Source organism: Zootoca vivipara, chromosome 2 (genome assembly GCF_965207765.1).
Source record: "Zootoca vivipara chromosome 2, rZooViv2.hap1.1, whole genome shotgun sequence".
Taxonomy (NCBI): Eukaryota; Metazoa; Chordata; class Lepidosauria; order Squamata; family Lacertidae; genus Zootoca; species Zootoca vivipara.
Genome location: NC_142584.1, coordinates 80,272,448 through 80,292,811, shown reverse-complemented (window position 1 = coordinate 80,292,811; position 20,364 = coordinate 80,272,448). Strand labels below are relative to the sequence as shown.

Below are 20,364 nucleotides of genomic sequence, written 5' to 3'. Positions count from 1 at the left end.
ATAGATAGATAGATAGATAGATAGATAGATAGATAGATAGATAGATAGAATCATACCAGGAAATGGTGGGGGAGAGCTGGGTAGTCCTCATGGCTTGTGGGGAGATCCTCCCCAGAGCCCGAAGAGGATGTCAGTGAGGGCAGAGGAAGCCACAAAGAGATTGGAGGCGCAGTGGGGCTTTGTTTAGGCTGCTCAGCCTCCCTGCCTAACACCTGGTGCACAGGGTAGCGCAGCAGCAGCCTCTTTCCAGCAAATCCTCAAGCCTCCAGCTGGTCCTGGAGTTTCAACTCTTTATATTTTGATTTGGATTAGAGAGAGGCAAGGAGGGGAAGATAAGTATTTAGAGGCTTTTTGGTGGGTGCCTCCCACTTTACGTGATTTCACTTATGTGCGTGAGGGCCTGGAACGTAACCCTGACATAAGTGGGGGGATCCCAATCTCAATGGAGCATAGAACACATGTGAAGCCCCTTTTCAGTATTGGGAAATAAGTGTTCTTGGACAAACTGCAGAAGTCTGTACAAATTGGAATGACTTGAGTGATATTCAAGCTTTCAGTGACTGCTAGGTATGTTATTCATGTCATCACTGATTTTCTGTTGCTTTTTAATTCCCCACTTCCTCATTTGAAACAGTGCTAGACAGGGTGATTTTTCCATCTCCACCGTATTAAGCAGTTGGTCCCTTACTTTTCTCACCCTGATCTGGCCATTGTGATCCGGCCACAGTGATCCACGTGATGGTCACCTCCAGGCTTGATTACTGTAATTCGCTCTATGCGGGGCTGCCCTTGAAGCTGACTCAGAAACGCCAGTGGGTGCAAAATGCCGCAGCAAGATTCCTTGCAGGGTCCTTGCCACAGGATCACATTCATCCAGTGCTTTACCAGTTGCACTGGCTCCCATTGGCGTACAGGGTCAGGTTTAAGGTGCTGGTTGACCTTTAAAGCCCTATGCAGCCTAGGACCCTCGTACCTACGGGACCGCCTCTCTTGGTATGCCCCACGGAGAACCTTAAGGTCCATAAATAACAACACTTTGGAAGTCCCGAGCCGCAAGGAGGTTAGATTGGCCTCAACCAGGGCTAGGGCCTTTTCAGCTGTGGTGGAATGCCCTACCACAGGAGATCAGGGCCCTGCGGGATTTGACATCTTTCTGCAGCGCCTGCAAGACAGAGCTGTTCCGCCTGGCCTTTGGGCTGGACTCAGTCTAACCCCCCCCCCTCAGGTTTGTTTTTTTATGGAACCCCTTATATGGGATTTGTATATAAATTTTCCCTCAGCTCTTTTTGCTGGCCCATGTAGGACCAGCATGGATAGTTGGCTCCGGTGAATATTTGACGTTTTCTAACCTTACGGCTTTGATCTAGAGGCTACCACTAAAACAAGGCTGCATTTTAAGCTGCATTTTAAGCTGTGTTCTAACTTACATTTCAATCAACTGTTCTTTTGTTTTTTGTTCTTGTTGTTTTGTTTTTAATGTTTTTACTATATTTATATTCAGTGTTAGCTGCCCTGAGCCCGGTCTTGGCCTTGGAGGGGGGCGGGGTATAAATAATAAAATTATTATTATTATTATTATTATTATTATTATTACTGTATTTGCCCACTGCTACTTTTCAGGAAAACTGGGACCCTTCATTCTGTTACTTTTTATGTTTTGAGAACACATTGTGGACCTATAATTTGGAAGGAGAGAGATTAAATTCTTGCCTTCTGTATGTAATAGCTGATTACAGAACTGGTTTAGAGATGAAAAGCTATTTTTAATGTAAAAAAAAACACCCACTGGCCTTGAATTTGTATCATTTCTTACTGTATTATGCCACATTTTCTAGTGAGCAAAGACAGAATTCCAGTCTGTTTAGTTGTTGTCCCATTTACAAGATGATAGTATTCCAAATGAAACTTACTCTGTTTACATGTGCAAGACAGACTGGAGTAAAAAACCAGCAATACAGACTGGAGTCAAGAACCAGGAGTTTTCTTAGATATTTCCGGAGATGGATCTAAAAGAGAAACTAAGCCATAGTTTTCTCCACTATGCATTATCCAGTGCACTTAGAATCATAGAATCATAGAATCATAGAGTTGGAAGAGACCACAAGGGCCATCCAGTCCAACCCCCTGCCAAGCAGGAAACACCATCAAAGCATTCCTGACAGATGGCTGTCAAGCCTCTGCTTAAAGACCTCCAAAGAAGGAGACTCCACCACACTCCTTGGCAGCAAATTCCACTGCCGAACAGCTCTTACTGTCAGGAAGTTCTTCCTAATGTTTAGGTGGAATTTTCTTTCTTGTAGTTTGAATCCGTTGCTCCGTGTCCGCTTCTCTGGAGCAGCAGAAAACAACCTTTCTCCCTCCTTTATATGACATCCTTTTATATATTTGAACATGGTTATCATATCACCCCTTAACCTTCTCTTCTCCAGGCTAAACATACCCAGCTCCCTAAGCCGTTCCTCATAAGGCATCGTTTCCAGGCCTTTGACCATTTTGGTTGCCCTCTTCTGGACACGTTCCAGCTTATCAGTATCCTTCTTGAACTGTGGTGCCCAGAACTGGACACAATACTCCAGGTGAGGTCTGACCAGAGCAGAATACAGTGGTACTATTACTTCCCTTGATCTAGATGCTATACTCCTATTGATGCAGCCCAGAATTGCATTGGCTTTTTTAGCTGCTGCATCACACTGCTGACTCATGTCAAGTTTGTGGTCAACCAAAACTCCTAGATCCTTTTCACATGTACTGCTCTCAAGCCAGGTGTCTCCCATCCTGTATTTGTGCCTTTCATTTTTTTTGCCCAAGTGTAGTACTTTACATTTCTCCTTGTTAAAATTCATCTTGTTTGCTTTGGCCCAGTTGTCTAATCTGTTAAGTAAAAAAATTCCTTCAGTAGCACCTTAAAGACCAACTAAGTTTTTATTTTGGTATGAGCTTTCGTGTGCATGCACACTTCTTCAGATACAGTGAAAGAAGTGTGCATGCACACGAAAGCTCATACCAAAATAAAAACTTAGTTGGTCTTTAAGGTGCTACTGAAGGAATTTTTTTATTTTACTTCGATCCAGACCAACACGGCTACCTACCTGTAACCTAATCTGTTAAGGTCATTCTGAAGTGTGATCCTGTCCTCTGGGGTGTTAGCCACCCCTCCCAACTTGGTCTCATCTGCAAACTTGCTCAGGATTCCCTCAAGCCCATCATCCAAGTCATTGATAAAGATGTTGAACAAGACTGGGCCCAAGACAGAACCCTGTGGCACCCCACTAGTCACTACTCTCCAGGATGAGGAGGAGCCATTGATGAGCACCCTTTGGGTTCAGTCAGTAATCCAGCTACAAATCCACTGAATGGTAGCATTGTCTAGCCCACATTTTACCAGCTTCTTTACAAGAATATCATGGGGCACCTTGTCAAAGGCCTTGCTGAAATCAAGATAGGCTACATCCACAGCGTTCCCTTCATCTACCAGGCTTGTAATTCTGTCAAAAAATGAGATCAGATTAGTCTGACATGACTTATTTTTCAGGAACCCATGCTGACTTTTAGTGATCACAGAGTTTCTTTCTAGGTGCTCACAGACTGTTTGCTTAATGATCTGCTCTAGAATCTTTCCTGGTATTGATGTCAGGCTGACTGGGCGGTAATTGTTTGGGTCCTCTCTTTTCCCCTTTTTGAAAATAGGGACAACATTTGCCCTCCTCCAGTCTGCTGGAACTTCGCCTGTTCTCCAGGAATTTTCAAAGATTATTGCCAGTGGTTCTGAAATCACCTCTGCCAGTTCTTTTAATACTCTTGGATGTAGTTCATCTGGCCCTGGAGACTTGAATACATCTAAACTAGCCAAGTATTCTTGTACTACCTCCTTACTTATTCTGGACTGTGTTTCCCCTGCTGAATCATCTGCTCCATATTCTTCAGGTCGGGCGTTGTTTTCTTTCTTGGAGAAGACTGAGGCAAAGAAGGCATTGAGGAGTTCTGCCCTTTCTCTGTCCCCTGTTTGCATTTCACCATCTTCTCCTCTGAGTGACCCCACTGTTTCCTTGTTTTTCCTTTTGCTACGGACATACCCATAAAAGCCCTTCTAAGATCCATTTCCCAAACACATTAAATGAACATATAACTTGAGTAATTTTTTTGTTCTTTAAAAATAATATTTTAAGCAGTTTTTATGGCTTGTTTGTAAATTATGTTGAGAGGTATGTAAGAGTTGATTTATAAATTAATAAATAACCACAAGTAGAAGTTAAAAAACACAGGTCTCAGTACAGATCTTTGGGGACCCCCACTTAGATTTCTCCTGCCAGCATGAACAATGTTCAGTGAAGATGGGAGTTGCAGTCTAGCAATCACTGGAGGACTACAGACATTTAAACTCCTGTTTAACACTTTCATGGTCAAATCAACTTAAGGTTTGTTTGGATGTCCACCAAAACATTAATGGCAGGATTTTTTATTTCTCTGCCACTCATATTGTCAAGTGATAGTGTGTTGTGCTGATTGATTTCATATTTAACTCTCCTCAATTGATGTTGATTTGTGTGTGTGATTTCTGAAGCTTATAATGAAGATGTAATGAGGGAGTATTATTTTCATGCCTTATGGATGTTACATTAAGTACTGTATAGCAAAGCAGTAATGTTCACTAAATTTAAAATCTTCTGTTCTGGAACACTGTGGAATAAGTTCACATTTAATACCTTGCTGTACATGTTGTGTCCCTAACAGGAGTAGATTTATTATAATAGAAACAATTGCATGGGATTCTAAAGCCCTTGGAAGCTGTTGTTTAAAGAAAATGGGCAAAGAGCCTGTTAAGTTGGGATTCACTTGGAGAACATGAGTCACACAGTTCTTGTATTGCATGCCCAGAAATGACTACAAAACATTGTTTTTTAATGGTTAACATGATGGCAGTCCAGAAGGTGATCTCAGTCTCTCATATATGCTCTCATATATAGGCCTTATGACAAAAGGAAAAGAGGTTCCAGAAGCAAATAAAAATTCACATGAACCTCAGGCCTAAGTGGAAAAATACTCAGAGAAAACTAACACGATAAAAACATCATGGGTATAAAGATTCACAGAAAGCAGTTTATTTGACATTAGCTCATTACCTCTGATGTTTGATGCACTGTTACCATGATCCAGGTGCATGTAAATAAGTTGTAGTTTTTTATTAATCCCTTGAAGAACTAGCATTTAAACAAGAATTTACAGGACATTTTGAGCAGCCCAAAGGGACTACTTTGTCTGCTGCACATTTTTGCCTCAAAACCTTATTAAAATGTTTGGGGATTGCTTTTGTTCATCAGAACCATAGGAGCCAACTCCTAGGGGCTGTGGGGGTTTCAGCCCACACAATAATATATTTGAGGGGGCTGCCCCCCGAAGTTGATGGGAATTCCCATTCAAATGCTGTGTGTGCACTGCGTCATGTGATCAGGTATGAGGGGCGGGGCTTACCTGGGCCCCACAATATTTTATTCAAGTTAACACCCCTGATCATAACATAAGTGTATCTAAAACAGCACATGCATTCTACAGTGGTTAGCCAGTTGACTATGGGAAGCCCACATATGTAGCATGAAGGCAACATCCCTTTCCTTTTGCTTCTTAGCAGTGGCTATTCAATGACTTCTGAACATGGAGGGTAGGCTACTTGTTAGGGCCAGGTTACCTAAAATATCACCTTGAGACCTTGAGATCTTGGGCTGGCAGAACAGAATGCTAAATGCAACCACTCCATAGATTCATATGGTGCTGGCAATATTATTTTTATTATTTCCCACAATGTAGTATCTGCACTGTGCATTACAGAATGGGAAACAGTACTGTAAAGCCGTAGCCTTGTATGGAGAAGCTGCTTAACATGTCCTTTATTTTCCCTAATTTGAGCAAAGTGCTGCACATGGTATATACATTTACATGTGTTTGACACTTCAAAAGATCAGCTCCAAAGTTAATAGCTTCACTGCGGTGAAACCGTGATTGAGAATTCAGTTTGCTTTCTGTTCCAGCTTTCTCTCCTTTCTCCTTTTGTTGTGGCACAGTTTTTAGCTATGCAAATTTTAAATTATTGCACAATAACTCTGAAACCAAGTAAGGGAGTTGCCATTTCCATCAAGAATTGCCAAATATTTGCAGAAGTGCAAGAGAAACAATATTGCACAGAACAACTTTTGGGAAGTTCTTGGCAGACGTAATAGTATAGCCATTACATTTAAAAAGATGTCTCGTGCAGCTTAACTCATTCTTTTCTACTCTGATTCCCCTTGTTGGATTGTTTTTCAATAATTTCTCAGCTGACTCTGCCTAGGAGGCATCTTGAGATGTGGCCTCAGTCATGTTTCATAAAATAGTAAGGTTGGAACAGGGCACACACGGACACTATGTCAGGGATAGCAAACAACATGGGCCAGTTTGGACAGGTGAGTGGGGCAACCCATCTGTCAAGCACACTGCATCATTATGACATCACATGATTGATAGGTGGGTTGTTAAACCCACCTGTCCCATTCACCCATGGAACCACAGCACAAGGGCTGTTGCCAGCCCTATGGTATGCAGGTATCCCTGTGCTATTCCTTTCTACCTCCAGTATGGCTATGGAGCAGAGCTTTAGACAAATGTGGATGGAGTGGTTGGTAACAGTTTCCAACTCCTTATCTGTGCTTTCCATTCTGCCTTTAACATCAGATTGGCCTACGGGCCTAATGACAATGGTTATTTAAGTATACACCAAGGAATATTTAGAGGTGGTCTTACAACCAGGTGGTGAAATATAACTTGTATTACATTGACAAAATGCATTGTTCTCAATGCATTTGTGTGTATAGTTTTAACAATGGGCTTGACCCTAACATGAAAAAAATGTTTTTGGGGAAATGTGGGGAAGCAACGGATGTGACTGACTAAACTGACATTGTCTTGTAGATATTCAGGTGCAGAGAATAGTAACTAGGATCAAAGTCTTCTCAACGCCCCCTCAAAAAAAGTATTCTGAGATAGAGAATTAGTCTGGATTGTTGTTGTTTTTAAAATAATTTTTATTAATTTTGATACAAACAAAAGAAAACAAAACATAATATATATCCTCCGTCCTTCTACCCTCCCTCCCCCCACAAGTCCACTTCTGCCACCAGTAGGACCCGTAGGCGTTGAGAGTCAGAGGCGGTCCCTTTTTAATGCTGGGTTTGTCCTCCCCCCTCCTCCTCCCCCCCGTCCCCCCCTGCCACCAGGAGGGCAGGGGTGGGGGAGTACTGAGGTTCAGATTTCCCCCAGCTGATCCTTCAACACCCACATACATACAAACAAAAAACTTACAAAAAAAGAAAATTTCAATTCTTATTCTCTTAACATTGTATTTGTGACCTCCTCGCATCACTTCTTCCTGGACTTCTTAATTTCTTAATATAGTTATAGCGGATTTTCTATACTTAATTCCAAATCTTTTCCTTAAAATATTCACTTTATCCTCCTCCTTCTTCGTGCCGCCTCCCCCGGGTCCCCTCCTGCCACAAGAGGAACCCGTGATGTGCGGCCTTCCAAAGGAGATCCATTATTGTGTCTGGGTTTCCCTCCACCCCCTCCTCTCCCCTCGAAGCCCCCCCCCCTGCCACCAGGGGCTTCTGAGTAAAGAGAGGAAGATAGGCAGCTCTCTGCCCAGGCACCAATCTTACATAAGAATGTTTAATACAAATCTAAAATTTCTTTCCCCAGCCATTCCTCTTACTCCCTCCAGAAAACTCAATTATTATATACAATCATTTCTCTTATCAGCATCTTAACATTATACTTTTGAACACTCTCCTTCCCCTCCCTTGGTGTCTTTCCCCCAATTGGATCAACCTTTCCTTTAGCGAGCCAAGATTTCAGAGACCGTTAATCAACCAGCCTGAATACCTCTTAACTAAAATTCTCACCCCACACCACATCTTTCCCATTTCCAACTCCAGACCTCTGTCCCCCCCTCCTTCTGCATTTCCCACCCCTCAGTCACACGTCTCCAAATTTCTGTCCCTCCAGACTCCTCCTTTTCTTGAATCTTCCTTTCACTTTGTTGCTCATTAACCACATCTTCTTTCTTTTCAAATCCTTGTTGTGCATCATCCAGAACCTGTTTTTTATAATCCAAGTCAGTTTCAGCATTGTCCTCTGTATCTTTCTCCTTAATCTTGATCTCACATTCAGAATTGTCCTCTAAGTCCTGATCTTGAGCCACAGTCTCTAGACATGGTGAACTGGAATGTAGCAGTCTCTTGTTGATGTCTTCCAATATTTGCAGATAGTTCAGTACCGCCTCCTGGAAGGCTGGTGAATATTTTGTTTTCATTTTTTCTCTTAACCGCAAGCAGACAGGAGATTAGGAGACAAAAGGCACTGGAAATTTCCTTCCTGCCTTACGCTCACCTCCATCTTGACTGTTTCTTCTCATTATCTTTAACTTTCCCATACATCAAATCGCAGTTCAAATTGGTTTAACTTTAACTTCTTCTTAAAACAAATTGTATCATTTAACAACAGTTTTATAAATCCTTCTAGTCTTTTGACAGCTTTTGACAGCTTTTGACAGCTGTCAAAGCACTTTCCCCCTTTGTATTCTTGCTGAACCTCAAGGGGTGCCGGCTCCGAGGGCTGAAAAGGGTTAACAAAGTCTTTCTTTCTCTCGGGTTCCACACTCAAACAATCCCTTTCGGCTTTGGAATATTAATTGCGCTTCCTGATTGCCCATTAGGAAGAGATCGACTTCCGTTTTTTTGCATCTCTTCCCATTTTTCCAAATTTAATTTTAGAGTTCCGATAGAGATTTCTCTTACTTTGTTACAATCTTGATTTTTCTTGGAAGAATCCGCCGCTAACAGGCAGAAGACCCGGGGCTTCGCTTCTTCGGAGGTGACGATGTCATCCAAAATGGCTCCCGTGACTCTTCACTCCGCTGGCTCTCAGAGACTCTACTGGGTCTCCGGGCAGCAGAGGAATCGCAAAACGGAGCCCGCTGGACACTAAGCCCTCGGGACGCTCTTCCCGAGGTTCTTGCGGGGAATCCGCGCGCCCCGCGGAATTCCCCCCTCCGTGATGCCAGGGACCGCACAGCCGGCGCGACGGACCGGAAGTCTCCTAGTCTGGATTGTTCCAAACCACACATATCTGTGGTTTTCTGTTCTGTGAAAATAAAGATGCTTTGCATACTCAGAAATGCTTCATTGGCTAGAAAGAGTGTTTTGCTTGTCAAAGAAAACTTCCTTGTATGTTGCAGAGATGCTGAATAGTGATCCACATCGAGAGTTTGAATGGGATCATATATTTAATTTATGTTATGTCTAGAAAATTCATTCAAAAATTGTTTTGAAACACTTCACAGGATTTTCCTCTCCACCAGAGTTGTGCTTAATATTTATAGACACTAGATTTCATGGAAACATAGAATTGTAGCGTTGAAAAGGACTTTGAGGGGTCATCTAGTCCAACCCCCTGCAGTGCAGGAATCTCAACTAAATCATACATGACAGATGGTCATCCAATCTCTGCTTAAAAACCTCCAAGGAAGGAAAGTCCACCACCTCTTGTCTGTTCCATGGTCGAACAGCTTTTATCATCCAAGTTCTTCCTGATGTTTAGTTGAAATCTCCTAACTTATAAGTTGAATCAATTAGTTTGGGTCCTTGCGTCTGGAGCAAAACAAGCTTGTTCCACCCTCCATTGGACAGCCTTTTAGATATTTGAAGATGTCTATCATATTTCTGACATCTCCTCTTTGCCAGGCTAGACATACCCAATTCCCTAAACCATTCATCATGAGGCTTGGTTTCCAGACCCTCGATCATCTTGGTTGTCCTCTTCTGCACACATTCCAGCTTGTCAATATCCTTCTTAAATTTTGCTTCCCAGAACTGGACACAGTACTCCAGGTGTGGTCTGACCAAGGCAGAATAGAGTGGTACTGTTACTTATTTGGACACTATACTTATGTCGATGGAGCCTAGAATACCATTAACTTTTTTTTCTTGGTGCACCACACTGTTGACTCATGTTAAGCTTGTCATTTACTAAGATCCCTAGATCCTTTTCATATGTACTACTGGCAATCCAGGTGCTCCCTATCTTCTATTTGTGCATCTGGTTCTTTCTTCCTAAGTGTAGAACCTTACATTTGTCCCTATTATAAACAAACATATATATTTTTAAGTTGTTCTTGCACAGTGTATTCCATTGTGAAACATTTCTTCAAGGGAGACCATTCTTATCTGATTCCTGTGTAAAGTGGTGCTGTTCTACAGTCTTCTTTAACTATTATTTCTATTATGGGGATTTAACAACACTGAACAGCAGGGGGCAGACTTCACCAAGAATAGCTATTTGTTTTTCTCCTATCATTTCAACAATTGCCATAAAGGTGGATTAATGTTTTGTATGGGCTTTATTTTCATCTTAAATTAAAACTGTATCTCAGAAAACACAGCTTCATTGATAAACAGTATATTTGCTTAAATTTATATGAATCACCTAGCAGTTCGCCCACCTAGCAGTTCGAAAGCACGTCAAGTGCAAGTAGGTAAATAGGTACTGCTCCAGCGGGAAGGTAAACAGTGTTTCCGTGTGCTGCTCTGGTTCGCCAGAAGCAGCTTAGTCATGCTGGCCACATAACCTGGAAGCTGTCTGCGGACAAACGCCGGCTCCCTCGGCCTATAGAGCGAGATGAGTGCACAACCCCAGAGTCGTTCGCGACTGGACCTAATGGTCAGGGGCACCATTACCTTTACCTTATGAATTTGTCCAAGATGTTTGCTATTAGTTCACTGCTACCCTATTTTTAAGGTGTACACTTTTATGTATTTTCCAGTATGTGTTAAGGGGCAACTAAGATTTTGTATGCTCCCCTTGCTTAGTACTATCTAAGGAGGCCTGACTATATTTACCTGTTTTCTAATAAATATTGAAAGATGGCTTCTCAGCTTCAGCTGCATATTTCCTTTATTCTTCCCCTGGGGTATTTATGGGAGTCATTTAAACTTTAGCATGGATGTAGTAATTTCTTAGGTGGCTTATGGGTATTAAGTGCTAATTTTCAGATGATGTGATAGTGACAGCAATAGACATTTTATATCAAATAAATGTCCATTTGGGTGGTCTGTTATAGCATTCCGTGAAGTCAAAAGTATGATGATCTTCGTCCAATGAATAAATATTCAGTTTTTGCTTGACACTGATACTCTAAAGTGAATATTATTCTTGTATCTTGCATCCTGATTCTGAACACATTTACTTGTAAGTGAAACTCTTGGATTCCAATCAAGCTTAACCTCCTGTGTTTAGGATTATAGCCTCAGTGCACTATACAGGCATCCTCCACTTACATGCATTGCATTTGCTCACAACAGTGTTAGTGTGCATTGCCATGAAATAAATATATCATTTGACCAGGAAATGGTAGCGAAACGGCACGAAAAGAGTGGTAGAGAGCTGAAGAGCGGGGGGCAGGGCGGAGACAGCTTACACAGGCTTGTCACCCCTCACTCATTCACCCTCCTTGGCTTCCTTCTTCCTGGCCAGCAAAGCCGTTGCTCCATGCCTCTGCCTGCCTGTCTTCCCCTTGTTCATTGGCTCATGTCAGTTTTGTTCCCGGGGCAGGACTTGAGAGTCCCTTTGCCTTCTGATCACCATCACCCTCTTCCTTCCCACCCCACAATTAGGCAGTAATGTTATTGGGGTGGGGGTGGGGAAGAAACTAAGTAAAAAGAAGTCGTATCCAGCAACTTCCTTTTTTTAAAAAAAAATCATTTTTATTTGGATTTACAAATACAAAGTTATAGAAAAGAATCCAAATATATACCCATGTACAGAGATTCCTCCGAATCCCAGGACTTCCCCCCATCCCCTCCATTGGGTCCCATTTTAAACATTTAATGCTGCATATTTTTCAGTATTCCAACTTTTATATCAATCCATATTATCCATGGTAATTGTTACACTACAAGTGAAATCAGAATCCTGCTTATGTTTCCATCTGCTTACTGTGGTCTCCTAAATATCTTATAATTTTTCCCATTCTTTTATAAAGTTTTTATCCTCTTGGTTTCTGAGTTTTCCAGTCAGTTTTGCCATCTTGGCATAGTCCATCAGCTTGGTTTGCCACTCCTCTCTAGTAGGGCCTTTGTCTTCTTTCCATTTCTGGGCTCGGGTGGGATGAACGGGATCTGCCCAAAAAGAGACGCTACCCAGTCTCTCTCAACAGCACCCTCCTCCCCACTTTTCACGTACCGTATGTGCATGGAGTCCCCAAATGTAACCCCCATGTAATTGGGCAACGCTTGTATTTCAGTTGTTTATCGAAGAGTTATTTCATTTAATTCTAATATGGTGAATGAATGATACTGCACAAAATGCAACTCGACCAGCTCAGGGCTGAGCTGATAGCATAGAATCACACTATGTAAAATGGCAAGTTTTTTAAAAAGATTGATTGAAGAATTCTGGAATGTTCACTACACGCGTACATTTTCAATAAAACAGAAATTCCTGGGCACTCTGTGTTTCCAAGATAAGCAGAATTAAAACTGATTCATGATATGCATGCCAGTTTGTGTTCCTGTCACTGCTAGTTATTGATAATAGTACAGTGCTAGGATTCCCGTTATAGGAAACTCTACAGAGTGAACTGTGTAAATTATGATGGGTTCTGTTCCTCCCCTCAACATCCACAGTCAAATTTATATTCTTTGTTTACTTTCCTTCTACTGCATGACTCAGAATTTAACAACCAAGCACAAGTAAAAACATTGTTCTTTCATGTTCACGTTCTGGATTATATTTTTGAGAGAAGGCGAACTTGCTTTAATGTCTGCAAAACAAATTGTCCTCTAAAGTGAATGTTTGTTTTCAAAAGCACGATCCTTTTTCCATTTTAAGATGGTAGAAATCAAGTGATTAAAAAACAAAAATAAAGATCTCTGATCTCCTGCTTGCTCCCGACTGTGTATATTTTAAAGAGAAAATACTACGTGTTCAGTGTTAGGAAGGGTGAGCAAACCAAAACGGGGATGTATTTCAATGTATAGCTAAAAACAGGACAAGTCACAGGAAAAACATAGGAGGAAAGACATAGTATGGTTTCTCTGTGTGTGTGTGCTTGTGTGTGTGCATGTGCATGTGCACGTGCATGATGGGAATAGTGAAAACATGGATGAAAAATACAAAATAAACCACCATGTAATTTCAAACATGCTCTGGCATAAATAGTAGTGAATGGTTAAGTCTGATGTAAATGGTTTCCACATGTTACAAGGAATTATCTAATGTTGGGTTTTGCAGACTTGTGAGCTACTGCTACACTGTAGGAATACAAGTAAGTCATTGTGCTTTGATCGGTTTTGGAGCGATTGTATCAACTCTGTGTTTTAGTCTGAACACTTTTCATTCTAGGAAAATTAGAACACAAGAACTAGACATTTTTCTTTGCTCTAAAGCAACTGTGGGGGTGGTAAATTGGTTTGAGGCTACACTGCTGAGTGGAGGTTGACTTCACCTGCTGCATCGTTTCCTCCCTGCCCTCAGCAGCTTTTAGTTGTGGTGGGAAGTGTGTGTGATATATGTGTGTGACACCGGTATGTGTGCGTGTGTAGGTAGATAGATAGATACAGTGGTACCTCGGGTTACAGACGCTTCAGGTTACAGACTACGCTAACCCAGAAATAGTACCTCGGGTTAAGAACTTGCTTCAGGAGGAGAACATAAATCGTGCAGCAGCAGCCGGAGGGCCCCATTAGCTAAAGTGGTACCTCAGGTTAAGAACAGTTTCAGGTTAAGAATGGACCTCCAGAACGAATTAAGTTCTTAACCCGAGGTACCACTGTATAGATATAGTTACAGATATATAGATACATATTCCATTAGTGCAGAGGGAAGGCTTTCCTGCACCCCAGCACTGTGGCCCCAATCCAGTTTGGGCCTGTCTATAACTACTTTTGTGCTCAGAAAGAAGTCATCCAGATCTCCCATGTCACATTTTCTTTGGTCATCATTGAGAAAGTATGTACGCATTACTGCTTACTTCAGCTCCACTGCGCTCCCACCACAGGTGTTTGACATTAATCAAAATCCATACTTATCCTGTAGCTTCTTGAGAAAGATGCCTCAAAGCAGCTGCCATCCGATTGGAAAATTCAAGTCGTGGTTAAGCTGAGGTATGTACAGTTGAGATAGCCATTGCACATGCACATGTGACATCTTCCTTGAGCAGGAGTAGAGCAGGGTTTGCAGGTGCAGAGAAACCCATCAGGTAATGTGCATCAGGTGAAGATACCCCATCCTATGTCTAGTGTGTATGGCAAGTACAAATGTGACTTGAAACATCCTGCTGCATTTCAAACCGCTAATGTGTACATACTCTAAATATGATTATCTGAGCTGGTGTGGAGTTTGTGGGACTGAATGCTCCTCCTGACAAAACAAAATAAAAATCCCTCTGTATAGAAAATTACCATACCTGGGAGAACGGGCTTAATAGAGCTGTCTTTCCAACTTGCTAGGTTTTTTATGTGGTTTCTTTTTCTTTGTTCTTTGTTTGCATGGAAGAGCATTAAGAAATGTCCTTCTGGCCCCCCCCCCCAATCTAGTACACTCTAGAGCAGGCATCCCCAAACTGCGGCCCTCCAGATGTTTTGGCCTACAACTCCCATGATCCCTCGCTAACAGGACCAGTGGTCAGGGATGATGGGAATTGTAGTACAAAACATCTGGAGGGCCGAAGTTTGGGGATGCCTGCTCTAGAGCAGGGGTGGGGAACCTGTGGGCCTCCAGATGTTGCTGAACTACATCTCCCATCATTCTTGACTATTGACTATAGGGTATGAAAATAACATGTTTCAGAAAATAACAATTATATATTAAAAATCATGCATTGTAGATTTCGATGAGGCTTGTGTGTGTTCTTCTCTTAGCTGACATTCTGAATGAAGAAGCTTCCCAGGGAATTTCATCAGGTATTACTCCAGTGTATTCAGTAGCTTTCTCTGTAGAAATTGCTATGACAACACTGATGCAAGAAATATTCCTACAGGAACCCAACTGTGACAACCAATAGCTTGAAAACATTTTCATTTTGTTAGATCTTTCATTAGGTTAATAAAATGACCCTGCAGAGATAATGGAGCAAGTATTCAAAGTGCCTGTTTTACCAGGAAATGAAAATTAAATGTATATGCAGAATATTTTGCCGGAAAGCTCTTAAGTGAAATCTAAGCCTAAACATTAGTTTTTAAATCCAGTATTAAGAAAAGAATACAAAGCAAAAATACCAGGCTCTAGGTAAGCCGTACTGCCTAAGTATCTGAAATGGTTGGGCTATTTGGATTAACTCTGTGATAGTAAAACTTAAGAGTTATTTTCCCTGCTTAGTACTGCCATGAAGGTGAAAGGCAGTGCAAGTGGCCCTCATAATCCAGGGTAGGCACCACACAGTTGGAGCTTAAAGTGGGCTCAGCTAAGAGGTCCATTTTTGGTAATTGTTGAATGATCTGATTGGAAAAATGAGTGGAGAAATGAACTAGTTGTTTCTTCTTGTTCAGCACAGGTCTCTGAACGTCAGAGTGAATACAGATTGAGTCTACCCATCCCTTTTGCCTGCTGTTGTTGTTTTTTTTTTTTTTGCCTACTGATATCAAAAGCTGATATCAAAACTTTCACAGGTGTTGTTTGTCCTGGCTAGAATTTAATGTCCCCAAACTTCTTGGACAACGATTCCCAAAGTGAGGTGGAAAGCTCCTAGTACCAGTAAATTAATGCTTTGGCAAACTTCCCAGCTGGTACAAGACTGAGCCCTGAATCAATGTCAGTTTCAGAAGGAGGCTGAGTTTAAGTCAGAGGGGAGATCCATTCCTGGTATTAGTGGTTAACCTTGGTAAAGCAGAGCTACCTTTTATGGATTGGATAATCATTATTGGATAATAATTGGATAATCTTAGTGTTTTTAAGTGTCAGGTGTAACTTCAGCCTGAACACAGCAGAGTTTGTGCAGGTTTTTCCGGAAGCTTCTGGCGGTAACTGAATGACTAGACGTCTGGACGCAGAGTAAAACTATATACAGGATTTATTAAAATAAAGAAAATCCAGAGTTTCTATGTATGCTTTAGAACTCAAAACAAAGTAAAATAAATCCTTTCCTCTCTGTCTCTCTCTCAACCGATACAGCACCTCTCCTCCTACACTGACCACACTGACCACACCACGTACTGTGCTAGCTTTCTCTGATAACAGGTCACAGTGCTGATATCAACCAATGAGAGCGCAGTTACTAAGGCAGAAGTAGACCTTGGCTTTCTGCCCAGTGTTAATTGCTTGTCCTAGAGTTGATTGTGTGAAGAAGCAATCTGATGGTTTCTCACGCTACTAATTTAGCAAAACCCGAACAAATATGAGTGTATGCCTTTGAGGGATGATCAAGGTCAGGAAGTCCATGAGCCTGACAGCAGCATAGCTAGCTGCTCGGGTGCTCAGGGTTGCGCAAATGCCCTGCACTCAGGGACGGGGTAAGCCAGGGCAGAGCACGCTGCACGGAACCTCCATGGAGTCTGCAAGCCCCACATTGCTGTTTTGGGCAGCGCTGAGCCTGCAGGTGCCCGAGCCATCATGTCACTCCCTAGGAGAGACATGTGGCTCTGGCGCGCTGCAGGCCAGGCCCCACGGTCACCTCCTCAATGATGACACCCGGGGCAGCCCGCACCTACCGCACCCCCTTCCTATGCCACCAGGGCCTGATTGCCTGCCAGATGGATTTGATCTTCTCAGTATCCCATTAGATACTGTGTTTATCTCTTGTGTGTGTGTGTGTGTGTGTGTGTGTGTGTGCGTGTGCGCGCACTACTAATGACTATGAGTCACTTCAAATCCAGGGTGACTCAAGAACACGGAGTGTACTGATGATGGTTTCCGTGCCCGCCCCCACCTGTGTACCCATCCACTGATAAAAATAATTCAGTTGGACTTTATTCCCCCCTTCAAAACCTCAATATCATGTTTTTTGTTTCAAAACAAAATAAAATCCACATAATTCTGTGAAATTGACATTCTTGGAAATATTATTGTTCTATCTCTCTTGAATGGATGCACTTAAATTGCTTTTGAATGGTAGATCTAAATGATGTGCAATTCTTCCCTCCTCCACATACCCAAGTGCAGGGTGTTGCAAACTACAAGATCAGTTTGACTCATAGTCATTTGGAAACTATGAGATGACTCTAGTGTGTTCCTAAGCTAGCCAACAAATCGTGCCTTTCAGGATACTCTCACTACATGAGCACTTGACTAGGTTACCAAGTCTGCATGTGCCCATAATTGCACAATATACACTAACATGAGTGCCAGAATTATGACAATAAGTAAACCAGAAGTGTGGTCAAAGTATGTATTTGTTCAGATCCTTTTTATCTGTTTCCTAAAACAGTAAATTTGATTATTTTCTTTACAGAATGTGTCAAAGTGCAAGAAAGTTTGACAGGTTGTTCTAGGTCAAGTTTACATTGCAAAAGTGCATGGTCGGCTCTTGGGAGTTGTCTAAGGAAAGGGAGTGCTAGATGCTGGTAATTATAGGAGTTGCGTCCTCTTGATTCATGCTGATTACAAGAGAATTGGCTGTGGTAGGTAAACAAGCCCCAAGTATAAGTGTTTCTTTTTCTTCCACATGTAATAGACCACAATAAGCTAATCATTCTCCGCCCCGCCCCCAGCCCAGTGGGACACAGGTTGATTTCACAGGCTTCAACACTTCGTTAATTAGTAATTGTGGTCTGTGAATGTGTTGTTAAGATTGTTTCCATTTCCTGTTAAGGTGGTTTTGACAATGCAAACACAGCAGAAGACAACTATCCTCATGATCTGTGAAGTGGTTTGCTCTGACTGAAACATCAAAGGAAATGTAGTGTGTTAAAGCTGGCAAAAATAGAATTCAGAGTAGCAAGACTGATCTCTAGAAATATATCTCTGGCTATTCCATATAGCCTAGAAAATGTAGCTTGCTTAATTTTTTCAGGCTTAATTAGTTCATGAAGATAACCTATAAACAATTACGGTACATGTCCCACTGCAAAGCTCCAAGCTTTTGACTCAGATGTTTGGAAGAATACACAGCTCAAATTTCATTTGTGCAGGGTCAAGATGGCCTGTTTCCTTTCCATTCTCTCCTCCAAGTACAGTCATACCTTGGAAGTCGAACAGAAACGTTTGGAAACCAAAGCATGGCTTCTGATTGGCTGCAGGAAGCTCCTGCAGCCAATCGGAAGCCGTGGAAGCCCTGTCAGATGTTTGGCTTCCAAAAATAGTTCACAAACCGGAGCAGCCACTTCCGGGTTTGCGGCATTCAGGAGCCAAAACATTCAAGAACTAAGCTGTTTGAAAACTAAGGTACCACTGTATTGAATTGCTTTGAAGTTGAATTCTTGCAGTTTTCAACCACTGGTATTCAGAGGCATACAGTGGAGAGAGAACATAGCCATCATGGCTAGCAGCCATTGGTAGCCTATCCTCCATTCATATTAAACCAATTTACCGTAATGAAAAGGAAATATCTCAGAAGTACAGTTAGTTAAAAGAAGGTGATAGGAGACGAAAAGAGTTCATGTAAGAGAGGACTGGTTCTGTTGCTGAACCATTGTTTAGTGAGCTTTGGAGAGCCTCTGACTTGCACACATACCCTTCCCTCTTCAATGTGGCTGTGAGAAAGAGTTTGGAACATTTCCACCTCCATCCGGCCCAGATATAGCCCTGAGGGCCTTCTGGTGATTCCCTCATTGTGAGAGTTGACGTTACAGGGAACCATGCAGAGGACCTTTTTGGTAGTTGTGCCCACCCTGCGGAACACCCTCCCATCAGATGTCAAACAGATAAACAGCTATGTGATTTTTAAAAGACATCTGAAGGCAGTCCTGTTCAGGGAAGTTTTTAATGTTTGATGTTTTATTGTGTTTTTACTATTTTTGTTGGGAGCCGCCCAGAGAGGCTGGGGCAACCCAGTCAAATGGGTGGCAAGCAAGCAAACAAATCATTTTCTGCTTTAGATTACCTACAGATTACTGTGTTGTCTGATTTTGCTCAAATGTGATCAATCATAAATATGGTTGGTTAAAATAATCCAACTTCAAACTGTAGTTAATAATAATAATAATAATAATAATTATTATTTTATTTTATTTCTACCCCACCCATCTGAACTTGGCTTGTTTCAGCTAATTGAGGTTAATCTTAACCACACTTTGACCAAATTTGGATGACACAGGATACTGCAGCTACTCTAAAACGGAAGTGGAAGCTTTTAATATACTCATTCTTATAATGCTAAACCAAGGTTTAGTGTTCCATTCCAAATCATGCCTGGGAGAAAGCACTGAGGTGTTGTTTTCCAGCCCATTTTGATAAGGGACTCTTGACAGCTAAGAATGCAGGAAACAAATGCTTTCTTTTGTTTCATCTTGCAGGCCTAAACAGCAGCAGCAGAACAACTTTTCCTTGTTTACTTCCACCAAAGGCTGGAATTTCAGAGGGGTAAGGGATTTTATTATAGATGATTGATTTGTGTCTGTATTTTCCTTTCTTACACTCTTATTTCCACCCACCAGAGTGTAATTTACAATGCAAACTGAGGTATGATGAAGTATTTAATATTATCATCTTCTGTAGGCATTCTTGGTCGACATGAATTATCTAGACCTATTCCAATCTGGGTTCAGCCTTGGCCATTGGTCCTAGCTTGTCTTGGTCACTTTGATGGGTGACCTTTATTGAGAGCAGGACAATAGGATTCAACTTTGCTCCTGCTTCTCTGTCTCCTTGCAGCTTTCAATAGCATTGGCCATGGTATCTCATTGAGTGGTTCCATGGGATGAGAATTGGGGAAACTATGCTACATCAGTTCCTGTCCTGCCTATGTGGCAGAATCCAGAGAGTAGCATTGAGAGAGGTCCTATTTTATGCCAGATGTTATTTGATATCTATATGAAGCTGTTAGGAGTGTTCATTAGGTGATGTCCATAACATCTGAATTGGGAGAGGTTGTGTGCTATGCCCTGGACCAGTGTATGGATGGTGGCAAGTAAGCTTCAAGTGAATCCTGGCAAGACTGAGGTACTGTCAGTGGTTCCCATATCCATGAAATTGGCCAATTGCCTGTCAGAAGGAGTAGGAACACAGTCTGGGGATGCTTCTATATCCAGCTTCGTTGCTGAAAGCCCAGCTAGCCTCAGTGGCTAGGAGTGTCTTCTGTCAACTTCAGACTGAGATAATTTGTTCACAGCAGTTTAGGCACTGGTGATTTCAAGACTGGATTACTGCAACACACTCTATGTGGGGCTTTCCTTGTGCTGGGTCTGGAAA

The 20,364-nt window shown here is 42.0% G+C and overlaps 1 protein-coding gene across 6 annotated transcripts in view; it reads left to right on the top strand.

Annotated features, from left to right (window-relative positions):
* Positions 1 to 20,364, top strand: part of ARHGEF3 (Rho guanine nucleotide exchange factor 3) — a 116,309-nt gene that overhangs the window by 12,068 nt on the left and 83,877 nt on the right. For 2 of the 6 annotated variants that reach the window (XM_035106361.3, XM_035106363.3), the window contains one exon: positions 19,470 to 19,536. The exons of 2 other annotated variants lie outside the window; for them this stretch is intronic. In XM_035106361.3, the coding sequence (XP_034962252.3) occupies positions 19,470 to 19,536 (67 nt within the window). Of the gene's footprint in view, positions 1 to 19,468; positions 19,537 to 20,364 lie in introns of those variants that run through there. 2 more of the 6 variants (XR_015948244.1, XR_015948243.1) reach the window with 1 other exon arrangement.